General features: G+C 38.4%; 1 protein-coding gene across 3 annotated transcripts in view; it reads left to right on the forward strand.

Annotated features, from left to right (window-relative positions):
- TTC3 (tetratricopeptide repeat domain 3) overlaps window positions 1–22,335 on the forward strand; it is a 63,391-nt gene extending 41,056 nt beyond the window's left edge. For all 3 annotated transcript variants that reach the window (XM_072398284.1, XM_072398286.1, XM_072398285.1), the window contains 17 exons: window positions 783–839; window positions 1,548–1,621; window positions 2,255–2,410; window positions 3,439–4,114; window positions 5,539–5,604; window positions 6,783–6,932; window positions 8,414–8,553; window positions 10,526–10,594; window positions 11,467–11,566; window positions 12,282–12,385; window positions 12,814–12,898; window positions 14,319–14,420; window positions 14,765–15,105; window positions 15,795–15,936; window positions 16,043–16,165; window positions 16,673–16,765; window positions 17,588–22,335. In XM_072398284.1, coding sequence (XP_072254385.1) covers window positions 783–839; window positions 1,548–1,621; window positions 2,255–2,410; window positions 3,439–4,114; window positions 5,539–5,604; window positions 6,783–6,932; window positions 8,414–8,553; window positions 10,526–10,594; window positions 11,467–11,566; window positions 12,282–12,385; window positions 12,814–12,898; window positions 14,319–14,420; window positions 14,765–15,105; window positions 15,795–15,936; window positions 16,043–16,165; window positions 16,673–16,765; window positions 17,588–17,695 — 2,586 coding nt within the window. In that variant the 3' untranslated portion in view covers window positions 17,696–22,335. The remainder of the gene's footprint in view (window positions 1–782; window positions 840–1,547; window positions 1,622–2,254; window positions 2,411–3,438; window positions 4,115–5,538; window positions 5,605–6,782; window positions 6,933–8,413; window positions 8,554–10,525; window positions 10,595–11,466; window positions 11,567–12,281; window positions 12,386–12,813; window positions 12,899–14,318; window positions 14,421–14,764; window positions 15,106–15,794; window positions 15,937–16,042; window positions 16,166–16,672; window positions 16,766–17,587) is intronic.
- The last annotated feature ends 2,320 nt before the right edge of the window (window positions 22,336–24,655 follow it).

Consider the following 24,655-nt stretch of genomic DNA (forward strand, 5'->3'; position numbering starts at 1 on the left):
AATGTATAAACATTGCAACAAGCTAATGCCAGTATTTGCTTATATTGAAACAATGTAAAAAAAGGAATGATTACATTTTTGCTTGCCTCTGCTTTAATTGAGTTGTACAGTGAAATCATTATATAGTAGATTACAGCGCATTAAAACTATTCCTGAGAAGTGGGTGTTTTACTCGCTGCCGTCTACTACAATCTAGTGTTTAAACTGCAGGCACTGTTGTTCACATTTTGCAGTCAATGGCCCTGATTTAATAAAACTCTCCAAGGCTGGAGAGGGTACAGTTTCATCAGTGAAGCTGGGTGATCCAGCAAACCTAGAATGGATCTGGTCCAAGATTGCTAACAAATAGCTTATTAGGACTTTTAGGAAATCTGTTCCAGGTTTGTTGGAATATGCAGCTTCACTTAAAGTGTATCTTCTCCAGCCTTGGAGAGCTTTAATAAATCAGGTCCAATAATGTAAGGTAAGTGATGCAAGGGGGTGAATGCAGGGAGACATGAGAAGTAAAGCAAGTATGAGGGAAGCAAGTAAAGCAAAATATACTGAAAGTCCCTATTTACCTGCTGTCCATACATACAAGTAGCTTTGTTTACTTAGACAAGATTTAGGAATGTATGGTGGGTACGAATGCCACATGATATTAGTTATTCTAAATTCTAATCATTTCTCAGTCACAAACTTCAAATTTCTTCAAATGATTGGCCAAGCATTGCTTCACTGGTGTTACTGACAACCTCATGTAGTTGAGTTTAATATTTTTTCTTTCCTTTTTTTGCATACAGAATAAAGGTCTAAAGCGTAAACCTAAACATCGGAAAAAGAAACAGAATCTGCCAAAGGTAAGTGCCTGTGCAGACTGTTCTGATATGGGAGTATTAATGGGAACCTGTGATAAAAGAATTATGCAAGGTACAACTCCTGAACTCCTGTTGCTTAAATACGACAACTCTCATACTGGTGCTTTGGCTTTTTAGTACTTTGAGTTCCTGACCAGGATCAAGTAAAGAGGGAAATTCTGATGTTTTCTGACTTTTAATGCTTCTTCCTACTCTGTGTATTTTTAAAGCCAGGCAACCAGATGTTTCAGGGAGCCCCACTATTTCTCCCTTGGCAGGTGTACATTAACCCAGTCCTAGGCTATTTTTGAATAAGAGAATGAAACAGGATTGATTTGTTGGTCCACTTCCAATGGTACATAGGAACCTTTCTTTCCACTCTGTCCTGCTGCAAGGAGCAGGAAGCCATGTTTACACAGGACTGAGGGCCATCCACATGTCCGCCTTGTGTCAGTGTTGTGCCAGTTAGCAATAACTGGCATTGTCACATCATAGGAAGGCGTGCAAATCAAATGCTCTTAATGCTTTGAACCTTGAATGTTTACTCTCTGCAATGTAGTAATTCTGTGGGGAAGTGAAAGGAATGTGAGTTTGTGCTTCTGGGTAGGAGTTCCTTGCGTAGACAGAGAACAGAATTACTTTAAAGATATGTTTATGGCCTTTTTTTTTTTTTACTAATGTTGGCAAACAATTTATCTTTTTGACTTGCAGCCTATATACAAATTATCTGGTGCTGTCAGTACAAGATCCCAGGAGGATGATATTTTTACAGAAGAAAATACTTTGTAAGTTTGATTTTTATGATATCTGTCACAGCAGGAAGCAAGAGGAAAAAAATGAGGGAAATCCTCAGATTGACGGTTGTCATTGTGGCAGTTGTTAATGGCCAATAACAATGGTTACCAGGATGAACTGAAAATTACTGTCACCAGTGAACAATAGAAACCTGAGCAGGGTTGCTTAGTAATTCAGAACTTATTATATTTATATTAACTACCCCTCCTTATTCTGCTCTCCCTATCTCCACACTGACCAAATCTTACCCCCTCCTCGATAATTCTCTACCCTGCACAGTATAACCCCATCAACTTCTATGGGGTTCAGTCTATTTAGATCTACCTTGTTGGGGAAAATCCCTCAGAAATCTGGGGAATTAATTCTGTACTGCATAGGTGTGCACTGCATAATGGTGAGTAAATGTAAAATATCAATGCACACAATGATTGCATCTTAATTATTTAATTTTATTATTTAAATCAGTGTATGGTGACAGGTTAGGGTATAGTTAGATAAGTCCTTTTTTGTAATATATCATTTTTTAATATATCATTGATATTACTTTTGGTCACTTTTTAATGTTCAGATAAAGCTTTTATTAGACATTTTACATTGATTATAATTTTTTTTTTTACCTCCAGAAGCCTTTTGGACCCCTATGAGCCCTTTGTAGTACCTGAATTTCTTCGGGAAGACATAGATGAGTTTCATAGCTTGTATGATCTGGATATGTTCGGGAACAGATATTCAGTGCTGGTTGATGACTCCATGGACCCTGTCAGAGAAACTCTTTATGAGTAAGTCTTCAGTCTTTTATATACAAACTGTCCTGCAAATCCCTAAAGGCAGAGTAGTTTAACGTTTACAGGTTTTTGTTACCTCTCAAAAAGATTACATTACTATTCCAGAAAAAGCTTGTATTTTTTTTTTTTCTCATCTGCAGAGAAGAGCAACATTTTTATCCAGGCATTGTCCAGGTCAGCATCTATTTTTGTGACTTACAGTAGCCTTCATGGTTTTGTAAATGTGTGAAGGTGGCAGTTAGAAATTTGGACTTATTGGTGTGTGGGCATTGGTTATTTTTTGTATTTTGGAAGATAAATTTGTTTTGGATACAATATAGTGATAAGGCGCAGTATAAGTGAGGCGATTTTGGATGCGCATGATAATCCGCATGGAAATAAGGTGGTTCTGCAGTTTAATTATGGGTTAATCCCTTACATTGTCTGTGTCAGCCCTTTCTGCCTCCCAGCTGTTCAATTAAGGAAACCTTGGTTTCATGGTTCAGTTCTGTTCTCTACTTCTGAAGAAGTGGATACATTCCACGAAACGCGTTGAGGATAGTATGTCTCAGTTAATGGCATGCTATAAAGAGAGCATGCATGTTTATATACATGCTGTTGTGTTTTTATTAAAAACTTTTAGAATATTTTTTTTGGTCACATCAAATTCATTACATATACCAAATTCAAATAATGCACAAAAAAAACAAGGTGAATATTGAGAATTGTTGAATGTATATGCCTTTAAAGTCCCATATATACATATATTGAATGAATATAGCATAGTAATGCGCTTTAACCAACCGGTCTAAACATCTGGCATGGCGTAGTCACTTTTTTCTATCTGACCAGCCCATGTTAAAGTTATCACAGTGTGATACAGCTTTGCCCCATAGCTGCTGCTTCTCTTTTACCAGGAATCGTTCACAGTCTTAAAACAGCTCGGTCCCTTTTCAGCTCTGGGAGTTGTGGACATAGCCTTTCTTCTATCAGGATCAGCAACAGTATTTTAACTCTTTATGTGGTGTTTTCCTTCTGCTTAGATACTTTTCTCAAATATTGGATCAACATGGACCCCTCAAGTTAGATGACGAAATTCTGATCGGGGAGTACAAAAATTTCCCAGAGGAAACTCGCAGAATGGTAGAAGCATCAGGTGGACTAAAGGATTTTCTTTTGGAGTCATATTTGTTTAGCATGGTGGGAGATGAGGTTACGCTTACAGGTTATGATATTCCATTCTCGGAGCTCAGTGGAAGGACACACGAACTGAACCCAGCCGCAGAGGAGTTTAAGCCTTCATTTTTTAGAACCTTAACCGATAATATTGATCTATATTCTGACCATATTCAGCTTAAACCTAAACATTATAGTTTCAGAACAACTGATGAAAGTCAATCTTCAATCCTACAGAGTGGTATAACCCTTAAATATACTGAATATTCTGATATATGTAATAATCTTGATCACCGAACTTTGGATACATCTGACAACCCCACTTCTGAAATAGACTTCGAATTTGATAATGATAATACAGATGACTCTAGTATATGTAGCAATGACTCAAGAACTTCTATAGATGAAACTATAACAACGAGTGAAAGTAATTCTTTATGCCAAGACAATGATTTTAAAAATCAGCTGGACTTAAACATTATTAAGTCAATTAACAGTGAAGTACAACCAAGAAAAAAACAGACTGCTATAGTATCCGTACAGGTAAGGAGACTTTATTATTTGTGCAAGAGAAAAAAAAGAGGGAATTTAGATGTAAAGTATGTTCTTTGGAAGCAAAGGTTGGTAAATTTGAGTTAAAATGAATGTATTAAACTTTTTCACATTTGCATCAAAATGACAGGTTCTCTTGATGTCCATATTTCTTGCTAATACTTTACTTTCCATACTTGCCTACCTCCATTTCACCTCCAGATATAGGTTTGATCTATATCTGGGATTTTAAAGGGCAAAAGGACCATCACCCTGACGCTTTGTGAACAATTTCCGCAATGCATCATAGAAGGAATAGGAGAACGTCACATGCGCCACCATACTGTTTGCTTTTTTTTTAACTTTTATTCCACTGTAAACTGGCAGAATATAAATTGATATTTAGATCTGTGTGCCAAGTAGTTTATGGTCAAAAATGTCTGCACACCAATGTAAGGCTATGTACACACATCAGATGATTCTCATGCGATAATCCGCCCAGGGCTGATATCGGACGAGAATCTCGTGCGTGTACAGCGCTTGTCATCAGTTGTTCCATCCGGGAGGATCCACAGGTGACGAGCGATCATAATGAAAGTGAAGGGGAAAGAGTGCAGCGGGGTGTCGCTCTGTCGTTCTCCCCTCCCCTCCCCTCTCCATAGAGCAGAACAGTCCTGTATGTACAGGGCTCATTCATGCATCGTGCAGTATTTTGACGTTGGAAAGGATCGTGAACGATTATTGCACATGTGTACCCAGCTTAAGAGAAGACTAAAAGTAATATTTAAACACAATAACATTTCTCCAGACAGGTAGTAGCTTAGAATCATGTTATGGCGTATTTTTGAATATTGATTTTTTTTTATAGCTGTGAGTAGAAATGCATATATTCTCTCACCTGCTGCCTTTATTAAACATAATGTTGCTTTATTTCTGCATTATTTGTCTGTCGCTTTCCTGGCTTGGGTCAAGATTTACATTATATAACCTCTTCTGTCTGACCAAAAAAATGGTCTGATGTTTTTAAAAGTCAATCCTGGTCAGAATATTTCTCTGTCCTTGAAGAGATGGTAGCAGAGCTTTGAAATTTTGTTTTTTTTCAACTATTGCAAAGTTTGTTTTTGTATATTGAAAAGAAGGTACTGGAGGACACCTTGCATGGTATCGCATGCCCATACTGCATGTGAGACCAATACAGTTGTATACACCTTATCATGCAAGAGGTTTTGCACCTTATTATGCATGAACTGTCAATAGATGGGTACTGATAGTTGGCAAAATTAACAACTTCCTATGCTTGGGCACACTTCTGGTAGTATCTAGATGTGCTACCATCTTTCTAGTAAGTCTAGATAGTCTGGCAAATTAGAGGCAAGTTTTTCAAATATTAATTATAGCAGTATTTAATGTTTTTTTTTTTTTTCTGTTTTTTTTAGGTAAATACAGAAATGACACATTGTGAAGTAAATACAAATGCCTATCAACCCTACGAGTCTCAACAGGTGAGATATCTGTTCATGGTCCACTTTATGCCACACAACTTTTATGTCTTATTGATTACTTGAATTTTGTGCTTTTCAGCCCACCACAATCAGACAGGTGACACGTGTAGTTATTGTGATGTAGTTAAATTTCCTAGTTCAGCAATGCAATATCATTTCTCCACCTCCAGCCTTTTTATTAGACACCGGACCCAGAAACAGTAATATATATCAGTAATATATATCAGTATATCAGTTGCAGCTGTTAAATTCTAAACCTTGTGTAAGGACTACCATCCACAGGCTTTGGGCATGTGTCAATGGTATCGCTTTGAGGTCAGTCAGCCAGTAAAAAAAAAAAAGATTTGTTTGCCTGGATTTCCACGTAGGATTAGAAACCCTTAAACAGAACTAAACCTAACTACTAAACAAGCCAGCCTGCTAATTTTTTGTTTAGTTCTGCTTTAGGGGGCACTTGCAAATTAATAAAACCGTTTTTCTCTTAGCTTGTTGCTTTACCAGGTGCCACCTGCGTTTCCTGGTTAAATACCCACTTCTGTATTTTTGCATTAAACTGCATTCTCCCTTAATTAAATGAGCACTGTTAATTACTGGAAAAGGACCACCATAACTTCAGGAGAAAGGACCCCTGTCCACTTTAGACTAGCCAGAAGAATCCTGGAAAAAAAAGTGGAGCTCCAGTTTTCTCCCCAGCCTACTGCAGTTTTCAGTACCCACCCGGCTGTTTTTGGGTGGTTCTTTAAATGTCGGGTCACCATACAAGTGCTGCCACCCACCTACAGCTTCTTCCCACCCAACTTTAAAATATTTCTGGGGAAAATACTAAGTTCCCCTTTTCTCCCCTTATTATATTGATTTGCAGTTTTCTAGTGTGGCCTTCAACTTTTAAGTACATTGTGATTGGTCTTTTTGTTAGTGCTTGGTCCCAACACCACACATGTACAGTAATAATCATGCATCTTTCATCTATGGCTAGGCACGTACAGTACATTAGGTTCTGGTCATATATATACCTGCAGAATTCAGTCTGCTCTTTACCAGGAACCCATTTACAATATGGAAAATTTAAATTTTATTCACCATAGACACATCACCCGTCACTGTGTAACATTATGCTAAAAGACAACCATCAGCATTAAATACTTTTGTAAGAATAATTTAAATGTTTTCTACATTAGGGGGATATTTTGCGTATGGAAAAGGAGCAGACGGCACTAATATACCAACTTAAAGAAGCAACTGAGAAATATGAAACCTTGAAGAGCCACTTTAAAGAGGAGATAGCAGCCCTAGAAGAGCAGATAAAGGATACAGCAGAGAAAAATAAGGTATTGTATTGTGTGTGTTTTTTGTTTTCTTTTTTCTGTGCTTTATATGCAGAATGCACACATAAAAACATAAATCAAATGGCATTTATGATTTTATAAACATTTCCATTGAGATTGTACAGTACATAAACAGCAAAGGAACAATTCTCCTAAAAACAAAATCCCAATTTTAGTAGGTGGAGTGTTAAATTGCATAAGTTACATATTATGCTCTCTCCATTTGGGTCCTCAGATCTGTGTACCTGCTGACATATATATAAATTAAATCTTTTGTTTTGGGCTAAACGGTTTGTCATTTTGTATTTTCTTTAAATAATTTAGGCTTCCTTACTTAAGATGCTCTAACAATCTTATACAAAACATCACTCTTTTAGGCCCCTGTAATACATGCGTTCTTGAAACCTACAAAACAGACAGGTCTGCTTTGTAGGTTTAACTCCTTTATTACCAAGACACTACAAAACAAGTTGATTGGGGAAGGGTTGCAGCCTTGTTCCACCAGCCAGCATGTGAGTTACTCATGTAAATCCATGCTGTGTCCTCCAAAGCTAAATATCCTCTAGCTCAGGAATTCTGAGGCACCCAAACTATGGCCAATAAACTCAGTACATCTTCTTAACAAACAGTAAAAGAGCTTTAGGTTGGTTTCACACCTGTGTAATATGATACTGCATTCAAGTAATGTATATTATTCCTGACAAGTAAACAAAATATGTTTAGCTCACCTTTAAGTTTGTATAAATTGGGTACAGGGCTCACTTTGGGTCTATTTTTTGGTTGTTAAGAGCTGTCATTAAAGCTTTTTTTTACTTTTCACAAAAGATTAAAGGACCCCCTCCCATCTCTCACTTTTACCTATAAGATGATAAACAAGGTGATGTACTTGGTCTATTGTTCACTTTCCTGCTAGCCATTGATATTCACTGTGCAATGCTTTAGGCTATGGATGTGCTCTCTTTCCAAACTATGCCTGGGAGGAGAACTCCCTGCAAAGGTAAATATTTTCTTTGTTGGCTGAGTTTGTGTCAAAAGACCAACATTTATTATTGGGGAAGTATAATAACTTATCTTATTTTTTTTCTTTAAATGTTATTCAGAACTCAACACTTCAAAAAACAAAACAAATTTTTTTTTTTTTTACAATTAACATTTAAAAGATTATTGGTAGAGGTTAAATAAAGTTTAACGTGATGAGGTATTAAAGAAATTAATTCTGCAATAAATTCACTATTAATGTTCATCTTGTAATATGTCTATACAATAGTAAGTGACAATGAAAAGGATTCTATGTAAAGCTCATTTTAAAGTTTTGTGGTAATAACCCAGCTTTAGGAAATCCCTTGAAAATCCTTGGAATTGGCCTTTATTGGACTTTATTCTGGCAATGCTATAATGGTGTGCTGTACATAGAAGCTTTGTAATCACCTTCTTACCTATGGTATATCCAGTGTTTATTCTTAAATCTTATTTTGCTTCAACAGATTACAAAAACGGAACTGAACTGGCTACATCAAGAATATGAAAATGAGTCCAAAAAATGGCAACAAGAAAAGAAGGAAAACCAGGAGAAGATTAAGGCGCTCAAAAATAATATTAAGATGGCTGTAGATGCCAGTGACAGGTGAGGACTTGGCCTTTAGTTATCTGTACATGATCACAAAAATGTGTGGAATAAGTTTTAAAACCAAACTTGTTCCACATTTAAAAAAAAAATTGGATATGAAAGGGCATTTTTGTAGAAATGGACAGGTTATGCTCTTTCTGCAATAAGCAATCTTACCTGCTTGGTCATTCCAGGGAACTGGAGGTGAGCGCATATGCAGCATGCAACTCGGAGCTGGTTGCTAGAATACTCTTCCCCTGCAATTATTATTATCCATATTGCTTTATGTCTCCTTGGCACTTCATCTTGATAATCCAAGCACCCATCCAAATGGAATACATTTGCCAGCATGCGACTTGCTCTTTACACTAAAATACTGAATATTGGTCAATGAAGATACTCATGGCTCTCAGGGGATTGATATATATATATATATATATATATATATATATATATATACAGATGTAATATTGATCTGTTTACTGCATTGCGTGTTGTTTACTTTTCCCTCCCACAAATGGAGCTTCACAGCATGCAGCTCCTCTAGCATGTTAAATTGTGAATAAGACTACATCATATACCAGCTTTTATTTCTGTAAATGGTGAATCTGCAGTCCACATATCATTCCAGGTGTTAAAAAAAATATAAAGAATCTTTTATTTTCTTGAGTCATGTTAATTTGATTTTGTTTACACAACAAACATAGCGGACACAGAAAGATAATATCAAAAGGAAGTAACAACAAAACTATACTGGTTAAAAACAGCTGAATTGGTGAAATGAATAATTTTTTTCCATATTGGCTACAAATATGAAAAACCTTAAGCGAATTGCTTATAAAAATATGTTGTTTGACAATTGGTGTCATTCATCCTTTAGGTGGAGATTTGTAAACAATAAAACGTCTCTGATTTTGTAGTGTCATGTTAATTGGAGTCCTTTACACAACAAAAATAAGGGAAAATCTGGTTAGGTGGGATTTCCACATGCAGGGTCCTCATTTATGAGTTTCTAGGGTCTTTTAGTGATTTCGTCTGGAGCATGCCCAGTAGTTAGTGTGATAAGTTAAATTCAACAGGACAATGATCAGCCAATCACAGATGCATAGGGTACAGGATGATTCAGGAAGCCAAGGAAATGGTATTTAAGTCAAGGTCTCTTTGAGAGAATAGAACTCGCAGGACACACACACAAGGACATCACCTGGGACACCACCAAGATCTCCACCTTGCATTAAGGGAATACTATACCATATATGTGAGGTATTCTAAGACAGATTTTTTTATTACTGACAAAGGCGGGGTATTAACATCAGGGTTGTATGTGATATTGTCACATGCAGTGTGGTCCAGTATTAGATTGTGGAAATTCTGTCCTCTCTAATATTAATAGGAATCCCCATATTGGACTGGTTGGTTCTATTGCTGTTTTGGTAATTGTTGGGAGTGTTCAGAGATTGTACAATGTAAATCTTTTGGAAAGTATTCCAAGATTATAGTTGGCTGTCGTGGACTATTGTTGTTTTTTTCCTTTTCATATTATCATCTTTGTGATTTACATTTGTGCATACATTTATACTTAATAAACGAGTATCATAAATCATAGCTTGTGTGTCATAATTTCTTTAGTCTCACCTTCCCAAGAACCCACAATGAAATATCATAGGGCATTTTGGTACACAAGCTTTGGGGAAATGTCTAAAAGATATACATGCTGGGACTTAAAAGAAAAAACAACTATGTTTTGCTTTGGGAGCTATCTCTATCTCTTAAGCAATCATCAGCATTTGAGTATAAACAAGTCATAATATTATATGGACTCTGACCTATGAAACCTCCATGCTGTTGGTTTGAAATTCAATCTGCATTTTTGTTCATATATGTAGTTTGTAATTTTTACTCATCAGTTCTTGTGCAGAACTTAATGTTTTTGATAGCATTGCTGAGGTTGTATACCTAATGCGATTTTTCTATATTTCTCTCTTTGCAGGTTTTCTAGAAGCATTGAAGAAAAGAAAAAGCAATTTGAAGTGTATATAAAGGACTTTGCTAAGATACAGTAAGTGTTTATAGTTATGTAATTGCTTGTACTTCCCAAAAAACTTGGCACAATATTGCTGAGTGTTGAAAGTCTGATCTAGATGTCTGCTGGCACTCTTAGGATAGTCAATTGTGGCTGGGTTTTCTAATCATCATCATACTCATAATCAGCTGACCTGTCTGTTTATGTTGACTGCCATGCTGCAAAGCCACACAGGACCCGTTCATATACAGTAGCTGATGTATCTCTGTGGGTGGACCTTAAAAAGAGTGAGGTCTCCTGAATGTTCTGCTTTGCACATGAATTCTTTTAGATGAAATGAACATTAGCATTCGAAAACCGCAGGGCTTACCTGGAACCGGCACTAGGTGTTAACCAGTAGGCATTTGCAAATGCTTGTGAAGACCTTGCATTTGCAAGCTCTGAGTTTTTCTTTCTAGTCTGTATATAAAAAGATGCTATTTTTGTAGGTGGTTGAATCATTTATTACTATTGATTTCTGTTGTTAAGGAGTCACAATTCTACTGCAGGAAAACATTTGGGGAAAAAAATGAAAGTGAGAAAAACACCTATTTGTTCCAATTGTTATCTTTTTAGGGGTTAGCTAAGTGCAGATAATTGCAGTTGTACTACAAAAAGCTTGATAGTCTGAATTTAGCCCTAAGGCACCAGGGAGTATTGATTTGGGGAAAGAATTTTTAGGATTTTGAGTTACATATTTGCTTGGCTTGTGGAATTTGTCCAAATTTGCTACAACTTGTGGTTAATACCATGTTAACACCTTCACAATCCTGGGCAAGTCAGCTCTGCATGTGGTGAAAAATATTTTATGTGAAAAGGTTGACAGAAATCACTATCTGAATTGCTGAATTGCATGTCTGTGTTTTTAGTTGCAGTAAATTTGATAAAGAAAAAGTAACCCTGGAAAAGAGTATTAAGATGCATGAGGAGGAATGGGAGGAGACCAAACAGAGGACCATGGCTGCCGAGGTGAGAACTACCTGATCACTGATTACATATTTTCCTGTCTATTAAATTATTTATTATTTCCAAAAAAACACATAACACAATCCATCCACGTAAATCACCTAAGAATACACGATCGTGTGCCACTCTAAATGTAAACTGAACTGGAGTCAAGCATATGATCTCTTTTTTTAACTGATATGAAAATAGGTTTTTCAGTTTTGTTAACACCGCATTATTATGTTTTTAACTTGTAGACAAAAAGCTAGCTTTTTAGGTGTAGAAAGATGTTCTTGAGATCCAGGTAAAGTGAAACTAAAGTCCCACTTTGAACATTTGGGATTCAGGCAGGTGGGTTTTGCAGTCTTCGCTGTACTACAATCTCAGTCCAATGAGCAGATGCATACTCAGAATGATGACTGAAGATAAAGCAGGTAAAAGCATTGTGGGTGGGGGGCAAGCATTGCAAATGCTGTAAGTTATAATAATACATTTTTTGGCATGTAAAAAAACCTTGTATATACAGTTTATTCATTTGCATACATGACCATTTTAGATGAGTATATTTGCTGATTTATGTTTTGTTTATACCATTTGTATTTTCTTGTTGTCAGTTTTTTATTTTTTACTTGATAAGCTTTGATAGCCTAAATCTGACTAGCCACTGCAAACATTCCTCCTTTATCAGCCTCCTACCATTATTGATGATTTGTTGTATGTTTACTTGTGTTTGCTGTAGGTGATTGTATTGGAGAACCGGAAGCAATGTGAACTGTTAAAGATGAGGATCAGAACTGCCACTATTGATCGGAACATCACTATGTTTAGTCCTGTAGTCCTCAGGTATCCACCTTATTTTGTTATATTTTTTAATAACATTAAGTGCAAGGTCAAAAAATATATTCTATCTGTGTTGAAAAAGTACAAAATGTCTAATATTGCTGCTTACCAGTCCTTGGATGTGCTGGTTATATATTTATATATAATATTACAATATTAATTTTTTTTCAACAAGTACTGAAAAATCTCTGCCCTTGCCAGAATATGCTGTCCTTGTAATCTCCTCTGTACAGGACTGATATTTCAGGATTTTTGGACCTGATTCATATTTCACAAAGTCGACAGGGCCCAATATTGGAGAGTTGCACTTTTCCCAATGCGCATGCTTCTAAAAGCCACTCTAAAGATAAATCTTTCTTCGATTATCCCATCTGCTGTACCAATCTTTGTCATACTCCCTACTGATAATTTTTTTTTTTTTTGGTTCACAGTAATCCAACTCCTCATACTATGCAGCAGTTACGAGAAATGGAGTCTTTGAAGTTACAGCTAAAGAATGAAATGGACTTATTACAGGTAAGATAGGCAAGATTAATCATGTAGGGGTGTAATGGCGCCATCCAGGAGACATTGCAGCCAATGAAAGTTTCGACAAAAAGATCTATTTACACCACTATGCCCTATGACAGGCATGTCCGGCCTGGGGGCCAATTGCGACCCGTGTTCAAATTTCCACCGGCCCGTAGGCTCTGTCATAAAATCAATAACATGTTGACCACAGTATAAAATACACACTTACAAAAAAAACTATTTTTATTTTGCATTAGAGTTGATCAACCTCCTTTTATATGTCGGCCCGCTACTCAGCGGGCATAATCGGCAGGACGGGAGTCCCCATGTGTCCACAGGGAATCCCCTACATCAATATAGTGGGCGAGTGCTGTGCGGAACCTGCACGGACCACGCCCAGTCTAATTCCAAGAATTTGCTCTGCACGGAGCCGACACTGACACTGGACTCCGTGCACGTGGAATCCCTCACGTCACCCTGGTGGGCGTGTGCTGTGCGGGACCTGTGCAGGCCACGCCCACACTAACCCTGGTTAGTGGTCAGCCCCCACACAATTTTACCTAACCAAATCTGGCCCACTTTGTAAAATGTTTGGACACCCCTGCCCTATGATCTGTGGTAAAGTGGGATTAAATATGTGTAATTGAAGGGTAATGTAGTATTTGGTGGTACAGTGTATAATGCTGAATAGTAACTTGGTAAAAACGTTAAACTCTGTTTCCTTTAAAGTTCCTTCAAATATTGCCCAGTCTAGTTTCACTAATATTGTTTCTTGGTGCTAGTTGTTGCTGTATTGGTTGCACCTAAGTGCACAAGCTACCTTTCACTAGATGATAGTGGCTGTTATCTACTGCTATTGACTTCAGTTTAGGGAAGTGACTGGCTGGACTTCCTGGAAAAACGGTGATTTAATAATAGTCTCCTACTGGTATATAGAGAGATAAGGCAGCCAAGTGGGCATTCCTACCTTGGAGGAAGATAGGTTGTCCAAACTCATTGACCATCAACCAGCAACAGCAAGTGACTTTGCAGCTGCACTCCCACCACCTGGAACTTAATGCATTGATGCTACCTGCTTTGGTAAGGGTGGGTACGCTGTGCACAGAGCAATATCCATTTGCAGATATTAAAAATTTAAGTGTGACTATTAGTGGTACCAGACCTGGCATTCTGCAGCTTCTAACTTAAGGATTGCTTAAATGTTAGGAAATATTTATTAAACTTTTTTTGGAAAGAAAATTTTCAATTTTTAATCAGCATTTTACACTGGAGCACCAACATCACTTCAAGAGGAGTGTCAGCCTTAAATGGCTGTTACATAATTAAATTGTTGGCTGTATTTGGTTTATAAAGCTCCACACTTTAAATTGTGTTCTCCAGAACTTTTTTAAAAATAGTTTTGATTGATTTAAATATATGTTTGCAGGCTCAGTTTGATGAGAAAATAAACTCTTTGAAAAGCAGTTTGAAGCTATGCAATATCTCGGAGACTCCCGTGGACAGGCTACAAAGTCCACCCAGTGCCCCTGTAAGTACATGATGTGCATATGTAGAGTATCATTTTTTTATTTTTATTTGGTGCAAAATGTTTATTTAAAAGCAAGTTTTAAACATACTGTATCTAAACATGAAGTTTAGAAGGCATGCTGGGCTTTCTTTTAAGAGCCTTGCTTGCATTCTTGGAAGTACCTTATATGTAGCAAATTCAGAAAGTTGGTTGTATGTCATTTTGTTGTACAGCTAATGCGATGTTCCTGCTATTTACAGTTTTTTGCACAGAGCAGCTGTTACCTGAGCTTTTAGGTAATTGCTTGACTTGTTCAAAAAAAATTGGGGTTCCCTTATTAATAATGTTTTTTTGTTTTTTTCCAGGAGCAACAGTTTCAGCTTCCACCAGTCATGGCCCGGGTCCCAAGTAGTCCTTCTCCAGGCCTTGCACCTTACGTTAAAACTTCTACTTCCAACCCTGTCAAAACTCCAGTGAAGGAGGCTGCTGCTAGTAAAAAGGCCAATGCTAAAGCCGCAAAAAAGGCTTCTGCTCAACTTGCATTCATTACTAAACCTAATAATCCACCGCCTGCCAATCAGAAGGCAGCTGGCCAAGACAAAAAAGCAAACGCAAAGCCTGAACCCACACTTCCATCTCCTTCTAAGCCCACGGTGTTTGATAAGATCATCCAAGATCTTCATGATATCTTCCCACACTATGAGAAGTAAGTACAAGCATATGACACAGAAATTGCTACAAGTTTCCACTTTTCCCAAAAGATTTTAGTGTTCAACCCAGAAATGTTTTTAAGCTGGGTGGGAAGAAGCTGTAGGTGGATGGTGGCCTCTGTTATTGTGACCCAACTTATCAGTAAGCACCCAAAAACAGCTAAATAGGGGCTGGGAGAACACTGGATATCCACCAAGGCAGTAAAACAAAATGTACCAAAGTGTATGTCTAAAGCCAAAGGTTGTTTTGTTGTTTGACCCCTTTACATTTTTATTACCGTGTTCCCATTGGAAAGATTTACCCCTCTATTATCCTGGTGACTGTTGTCAAAAAGATGGAAAGTGATCCAACATTTTACAGTTGTCATCGGAACAGAAATATAGGGGAAATCTTCCAAGGATGACTTCTGTTCTGGTGACCATTTAGAGAGATATTTTTCTCCCTGTTGTGTCTGGGAGACTAATAAACATATTTGGCAACTCTAACCAAGGATAAAAGTGCAGTGCTCAACCCAGAATTTTTATTAAGCTGGGTCGGAAAAAATTGTAGGTGGGTGGCAGCCCCTGTATTGTGACCCAACTCATCAGTAGCCACCCAAAAACAGCCGGGTGGTTGCTGAAAATGTAAATGTTGCTGAAATGTAAGAGGTCTCCTCCCTGATTTTTGCATATTTTTTTCACGCAGGGCTAAACTCACCTCCTTCATCAAGGACTTTCGTGCCCAAAATAATGGAACGCTTTCCGGGCTCACAAATGAAGACCTCATTAGCCGGGTCACTGAGTTTATTCTAGACTTCCAAGCCAAGAACATAGCATCGGCAACACCGGTAAGTAGACAAATTTCTGGTAGACTTTAAATTGTATCACTGAATTGATCTTGCGTTTTCACTTGTTGCTATCTACTTATTCACATGTTCTTGTTTTTTTATGTAGACTGCATCTATATTTAAAGCAGGAGGTGTCATGCCCCAGCCAGCCTCTCCTCAGCCTAGACAACCATGGAAAGTGGTGAACTCTGGAGCCAAGAACAGGTGGCAGAAGCCAGATGATTTGGAGGTACAGACTTTTCATGTGTGTTAAAAAAGAAAATTTCTTAAACAAGGTTTATACTGACCTGTCTCCCTTCCATCGTGGGCACCGCCATCTTCTGCCTTTCTATTTTAGGGTAGCAGTTAATCTAGCAACTTTTACTTTGTATGAATTTGCCATTATTCTAGGAATTTTGTGTCCGCTTTATATTGCTAAAATTAGCTGTTTTCATCCATTGTTTCTCTGGAACAGTGTATCACAACCAGGGTTCCCTGGAACACTGGGGTACCTTCAGAGATTGCAAGGACGATGAGCAATTTGAACCTATAAGGCCAAGTTAACTTATACTATTGATATGGTGGATGGATATGTGGACAAAACAGCTGTCTGTAGAAGACCTACATTTTTTTTATTTTATGTTATTTTTTTCTGTGCAAATGATGATGCAAATAAATTCAGTGTCTATCACTGTCTATCACTTCAATGTCTATCACTGTTATTAATGTTAAACCTGTTGTATTGCTTTTGATACAGTCCTTTAATGAAGACCCCTGTATAATCTGCCATGACGAGCTGAAGCAATATCCCGTGCTCAAGCTGGACTGTGGTCACTTCTTCCATAAGCATGTAAGTGCCTTTTTTTTTTTTTTATTACCTGCTTTGCAGTTGATGACAGATCACATGACTGTCTCATTCCATCTTTTTTTTGCTGCAGGCTGTAGTTCTCTACTGGTCATCGGTTAGCAATGTGTACTGGAATTTTTAAATTACAGCTGGAGATACAGAGATTACCTTACACCACCATAATGAATGATATAACATTAATGCTCAGGGAAAAGAAATCTAATTTCATTATTATTCTAATGATGATGATTAGGTGACCATTCACCTGTTCCTATGGCGTTACTTCCTCTGACGGAAATGCTGCACAATCTTACTTGCCAATGAGGTAGCAGTAAAGCAAGGCTTTGCTGGTTTGGTTGGTATTGGGGTGCAACCCAGTTATAACAAGTAAGCATTTTATTGGCAATCTGCTGCCTGAATTTAGATCAGTAATAGAAGGTAGGTGGCAACATGTCAATAAAATGACCACCAGGTCTCCACTGATGTTCATTTTTTTTACCGCTGTCACAGAATCTTCTCCATCCACTTCCCCTTCTTTTGTGTGCAAGGTTCTGGATCCACTGTGTGTTTTGAATTCCTCTGGTGGCCCCGGTGTCACTACCTTGACCTGCGGTGACAAGAGGAACCATGCAAGGGTACCAGGCATTTGACACTCATGAAAGTGCTGATTGCAGAAGCTTCCTTCAGGTGGTGGGACCTTAATCGGTGCAAAACACTAGGGCAATCTGTTTATTTTCAGTTACGGCACATTTAATTTTAATTTATACCAACACAATCTGATGCTTTACACTTCCACATTGTAATAACTGCTGTCTGTTTTTGCAGTGTATCAAGACGTGGCTAAACACACAGAGCACGTGTCCAACCTGCCGAGAGCATGCTCTACTTCCAGAAGACTTTCCTGCTCTGTGTGGGAGAATGAGGACTGTATAACTACAAAGTACTCAAGCAAAACAGTAATTGGTCAATCCTTGTGATTGCAGACATTCATTACCAGTTACATATCACCCTTTCTTTTTTTTTGTTGCTGACTTGTCTGTGTATTGGGTCACTGGATGACCATGTCTTTTGATGGCCCTTCAGTGCTCAGCTTGTCACCCAGTTCTTGCATAGTGCCTTTATATTGCTAACAGCCAGTATTCCAAATATCCTATAAGGGACACAAACGTGCAGCAAGCAATCTAGAATTATGCTATTGCCTACAGGAAACTGCAGACCAGCCCCCTAGGACTATATAACACCTCATGCTTATAATCTTACAGTAATGTAAGAATGTAATATTCTTCAGCTATGTTTTTGGTTAAATTAGATTTGTTTTTTTCTACAGGCCAGGTAGATTTAGGCGGGATATTGTATTCAGGTCAGAGCTGACCTCCACCTTTCCCTTCAGTCTTGCACAGTTGTACAGGAACTTCTCCTGCACTGAAATTACTTACTCTGATTTCACTGTACTATTTAGCTTCTCACAATATTCATTAGAAACTGCAACAAACCAGAGGCTACCTTGTGTCCAGACTGAAGGATATCCAGCACCATCTAAATCTTTCTTTTCTTTGGTGACTGTCCTTAGCTCACCCCTTTCATTAATTTCAATTATGGAGGCTCAGGATCACACGTGGGCATTACTGCATGTTCCTGCTTTCAGGAAGTTATGTACAGCCTGCTACCAGCTCCTCCACAGAGACCCAGTAATATCAATATACTGTGGCTAAAATAATGGATACAGAATAGGTTTTATTTAAGAATTGTATTACTTGTTAAAAAAGGATGGAAAGCTGGTACAGGGAAAGCAACATGTGTCCACAGTCTGGGTAGTCACAACATGAGCATCCTTCTTGTGCTTGAACATTTTTAAATGTAGATAACCTTTTGAAACAATCACACCAATGTCAGTAAAAAAAAAAAGCAGAAAAAACAATTGTTCATCATGTATTTAGGATAATTCGCAGATCACTGTTAAAGTGCATATCAGGCCAAATCTAAATATTCAGTACGTTTCTGCAGCACATTTCCCTGTGGTTGGTCTCTTTACAGCTGCAAGTACATCAAAATATCTGTTGATGTGCCAGGCATCCGGTAAGCTGACAACAGCTGCCCCAGGGGAGTTTTCTGTGCAACAAATCTCCCTCTATGTGGCAGAAATGCAGAGGGCCATGTTCTGTAGCCCAGAAAAAGGGAAATCCACACAGGACTTTGAATATTATTGCATTGGTGGCCAAGCTGAAGCCAAAAGTTAGGAGCTGTGTGAATTTCTGGCAGATCGGCAGCCACTCTTATGAACTTGCAGTGTTTTTTATAAAAAAAAAACCTCAGGAATATTATAGAGTGCATAGAGAAGATGTGTACTGCATAGGTTTTATTTTTGCCCTTACTGATTGGTAAACTTTTTACATCAAGTCACTCATTGGACGACTTTAGCTCCAAGCCCCTTGATGAGATATCACGGTTAACTATTTCTTTGCTTATTTTTATTTTAATAGTTTTTAAAAAAAAATATTTTGTGTGATACTAACAGATTGTTAAACACAAGTAAATCATTTTATCCACAGATGGAAGAATTTAGTTGAAATGGTTTGAGTTTGGCTCATTTAAAATCCAGAAGATATAATTGGTGTTGTTATGTGGGCCGTTTGGGTTCCGTTTTGGTTTTACATTTTGTGATTTTTGGCTTTTCCCTATTAATGGAAGCACCTGAGCAAATGCATATGTTTAGGATTGCTGCGTGGTTTGCACTTTTATTTTCTTTGTCTATAACAGTGGTCACCAACCTTTTCAGACCAGCAGACCACTAAAATTACCAGCTCCAAACTGCGCATACGTGGGGGGCCGGGTGTCACTCACAGGGGAAGAAACTTCCCCCATTGTAATGTCATGATGCCAGAACCTGCCCACTGAACCTGTGATCCGTATGGGGAACATGGTCCGCGGCTGTGGCCAGTGCGTCCCCCAGAGAGGTCCTTTTCCTGAACCCGCTTGGAGGTTCACCAGCCAAAGCCGCGGACCACCGGTAGGCGTCTGCTGGTCTGTAAGACACAGACGCTGTGGATGCTAACTGGAGGACTTTGTTTTGTACCAAGCTTGTTCCTTAGACACATGGATCAGAGTTCATGAATGGAGGGTGTATGGGGAAAAGAGGGATGGGAACCTCTGTATTTTTTCATTTATAGCAGCCTTTCTCCACATGGGGGAACCCTTGAAATACCCTTGAATACCTTTCAGGTCTTGGGGAGCTTCTACAATTCTAGTGGAGTGGTCAGCTAGAAGAATGTCTCTTGCATTGCTGGCCAATGGGAAGAATGTCACCCTTACAGATAGCCAAAAAGATCATTGGAGTCACGTAAACTGACCTGAGAGCCACTAATTCCTCAGGAAACCCCCAGCAACCTCTGGAGGAACCCCGGGATTGCGCAGAACTCTTGTTGAAAACCACTGTTGTGTAGAAGAAAGATTGAACAGCAGAGCTTACCCCCCTCTGCAAGCCACAGGCCTAATTTACCTAACTATACCTAGAAATACCGATCATTAGGGCAGCAAACATTTTCTAGCATAACTTATCTCACGCTTTTACTTTTTCCAGAAAACCAAAGATGGCATCTGATTAAATAAGGCAACACTTTACTTTTTGTTCCTACAATTGTTCATTTGCACCATTTTATTTAATAACTGGAGATCCTTAGGATGATGATTTTAGTTTTTAGTATTTTAAACTTAGATCCCTGTGATTTTATCCACCAACACTTTTCACAGTTGTCCTATTTTATTTTCTGTGCTAGCTTGAGCAGTGCACTGGGTATTACGCCCTGTTACTTTCTATATTTTATAGGGGATTTCGGATCTGTGGCTTGTTTTATGTAACTGCACCCAGTCTAAATGTAGAGCACAACAAAGAGCCCCTGTCATTGTTGAGGGAGATAAAGGACAAGTTTCTTTAGCTTGTCAGGTCTCTTTTCTGCTTGTAATGACTGAGCTTATGTGCGCCCCCAACAGGTGACCCCCACATTGCACATCTACACCACAACATCATTTGTTCTCTTGTTAGGTTAGGTATCTGAACACATTTCCACGATATTGCAACACACAGCAAAATAATACATTTAGTGATTTTTAGTGCTTATACACAATAACAGGCAAATATCTTGTTGGGTGAATAGTAATATTTTGGCTTAAGGAGGGCGAGAAGCCGAGTGTTTTCACAAGAAAAAAAACCCTCCAGAAGGTGCTTGGGGTTCCTTGAACTGTGGCCGATTGACCCCTCTTTTGATGCCTGCATAGTTTTGGGGTCGTCGCCACTTGATAGATCTATCTGCATGACTCTAATTATGTATTTATTTGTCTATAAAGGTACGAAATGAAGAAAAGAGAGACGTCTTTTTTGTGGCAACACTTCAATCAAATGTGCTTTACTGAATGATAGGCGGCTAAACTCAACATAGTCCACCTGTGCTCAAAAACATAGTAATGCAGAAATACTTGCAACACCAATGAACAATGTCACATTGGCATTATATAAACTTTTTGTCTCAATATCCCAATGCGTTTCGCCAACTGGCTTCCTCAGGAGATTTTATGGAGACTCACACTAGACAAAATATTCATAACAAATCAACAAGAATGAAAATATGTATGAAACATAATACAAAAATATCCAGATTATCACCTGTTTAAAGCAATGCACAAAGTTAATTGAATGAACTTTGTGCATTGCTTTGAACTGTGATAATATGGATATTTTTGTATTATGTTCCATACATCTTTTCGTCCTTGTAGATTTGTTATCACTATGTTTTTAAGCACAGGTGGACTATGTTCAGTTTAGCTGCCCATTGTACAGTAAAGCAAATTTGATCAGTGTTGCCACAAAAAAAACGTTTCCTTTTCTTTTCTTCATTTCATATATAATCGATAGGCTTGGCAACTTTACCAACCTCATCTCTTGGGCACTTCCTATTATTTTGTCTCTAACGGAGTTATTCCAGCCACCACTGTAGGGGGCGATCTTTCCACTAGCCACCAATTTGAGATGTTTTTTTCCCTGTTGACCCCTAAAAATTGGATTTAGCACACAACTTAAAATTATTTCAAGGATTCCTCAGGGGTAAAAAGATTAAAGGCTGCCCAATAATATCCTGAAGTTTGGTCTGCCAAGAAATATCCCAGTGCTGGATTTACAAATGTAAAGATTTGGACATTTACAAGAACTTTTCATATTCAGGAGCTGCAGGGTTTGCTCCAGACATCCACACTTTTATAACTTCTCCTCATTATATATATATATATATATATATATATATATAAAGTTTAATAATTGGACCAAGTTCTGTCCTGTGCCCTGTATTCTACACACACAGGTATTACAGACTGGATAGATGTAGAGGCATTAGGGCAGCTCAATGCTGGTTGTGTCCATTGTATGGGTAGCTGGTACAAGGCTAAAAAAAAACTTTCAGACAATGTATTATTTGATTTTTAAATGCAAAAAAGGTGTATTTTTATTATGTTCAACTTCATTTTCATTTAACTAAAAAAAGTTTATTATGTTGGCTGTATAAGAAATAAATCTCATTTTCCTTTAAGATGTGGTCTTTGCTTTATTGGGGGGGGTTTGTTTTTTTTGGAAATTGCTTCACTTGGCAAACTCATCAAGTTACAATGGTACGTCGAGATACAGACTGCATCCTGATAGCCCGAGGTCTGCTCACCCATGCACACTTCTCATTGGTCTATGGAGCTTCTAGGTTTAGAGAGCATGTGACCTCCACCATCCAATCACCAGGCCTAATTACGGTCATGTGCGGATAGTGACAGGATCCACCCAAGTGAGTGTCACTTGAGTGGACTTGAGGTTGAATTTTGCAGCAGGGAGATAGCAAAGAAGTGTGAGGTGGAGAATAAAAGACCTTGTTGCTTTGTTCTGAATTGAAAATTAAAGACATGCTACATCAGATATGGGCAAACTACACTCTGTTGGGTTTTTTAACCCGGCCCGTCAAATATTGGATCAGAACTGTCCACTGGCATAAAAGGGTGATTGACAACACTGTTCCCACAGATATTTAAAGCTGGGCTACGTACGTACACACATTAGACGGTAAATGATCCTTACCAACGATAAAAGACTGAAAGATGCATTAACGAGCGCTGTACATACAGAGCCAATCTCTATGCAGAAGGGGAACAAGCAGCACCCCACTGCGCTCTCCTCTTCACTTGCATTGCAGTCGTTAGTCGTTCCTTGACGGATCCATGAACAACATTGGGCGAGCATTGTACACACACCAGATTCTCACCCAATACCAGCTCTGAAGTGATAAGCGGATGAGAATCATCTGATTTGTGTACGTAGCCTAAATTTACTTTTATTTTCAGTTCATACGCTCTCCATCCATCTAATACTGACCTGGCCTGTCAAATTTAAAAACTCATTGTGGCCCCTGAGCCAAAAAGTTTGCTCACCCCTAAGCCAAAAGGTTTGATCACCCCTGTGCTAAATAGATTAGCAATAATGTTCAGAGGGAGGACTCACCTAAATTAAAGTGAGGCCTATTTGTGATATAGATATATATATGCAGTATTTGGCGAAGGTTATAGTTATTGCTGGTGTCGGGCATAGGGCAAGTAGTGCATCATCCTCTCCCTTGTCTACAGCAAAGCAATGTTATGAGCTCCCCCACACCTAGAAACACAGGGCGTTTTACACTGGACTGAGCTAGAGGTGGAAATATTGAATGGCTCCACCTCCACCATTCCATATCTCCCCTCCTATTGTGTGATACTTCCCCCTCCTCTTAGATTGTAAGCTCTTCAGGACAGGGTCCTCTCCTCTTCCTGTGTCACTGTCTGTATCTATCTGTCATTTGCAGCCCCTATTTAATGTACAGTGCTGTAGAATATGTTGATGCCATATAAATCCTGGTTAATAACAATAGCTGAGCATTGGTGGGTCAGGAACCTTTCATTTTACCCCAATGGGTTACCCAACAGCTTCATGTAGTGATTAAGCCTGTTATCAGTTTATCACATTCACTGAGTCAATCACAACACTGGCTGATCAGTATTTCCATACTTTGGTAATTACAGGTAACAAATCAGATGTTTCTATGAACTGTAATAGGCATTTATATTCTTCTGTTCTGATCATCCACTATTAACCATCTGAGCAAAACATTATTCAGAGAGCGCTCACATCAAGAGGCTTTTATTAAGTGTTTAGTTTCACCTATGCGTGGGATTTCTTCACTGATACTATTTAATCCAACATGTGCTCGTGGGAAGTAAATGAAGAGTGAATCATAAATCAAAGTTAGTTCAAGGTTAGGTATTTTTATTAACTTTCAATACATGTGGGTTTAGTATGAATGAGGAAAGCTAGTGACTCCTGAGCACCTTGATAGCATAGTGGAATGGTTTGGAGCTCTAGGAATATTGCGGGTCCCTTCTGCAAAGGATCAACTGATTGGAAAGCTGTATGATTAGGATTCAGACACCACAGTAGCCATATACATTAACCATCACAGAGGAACTGGAACAGTCAGCGAACTATAGGCTGGATTTTAGAGAACTTCTCAACTTTTGTTCTTTAAACTCTCCCGCAGGGGGCTCAGACTTTTAGACCTTACACAACATTTGAATGTTTTGTGTTGGCCAGGGGTCCACTTGCCATGCTTTGTCATGTTATACTCGCAACTCAACTACTACTACTACTTCCTGTCTTTTCTAAAAACCTGGTTGTTACTCCCTGAGTTATGAGCAAAAGAGTATTTAAGTTCACCTTAGTTCATAAATCCTCCTTAAGCAGTAAATTCCAAGTGATGAGTTACAAGATACTGGTTCGTCGGTACAGAACACCGGTTAAGCTCCCTGTCTGTTCTGTATTTGTGCTGGCGATGTGGGAGG

This window comes from Pyxicephalus adspersus, chromosome 1 (assembly GCF_032062135.1).
Source record: "Pyxicephalus adspersus chromosome 1, UCB_Pads_2.0, whole genome shotgun sequence".
Classification (NCBI taxonomy): Eukaryota; Metazoa; Chordata; class Amphibia; order Anura; family Pyxicephalidae; genus Pyxicephalus; species Pyxicephalus adspersus.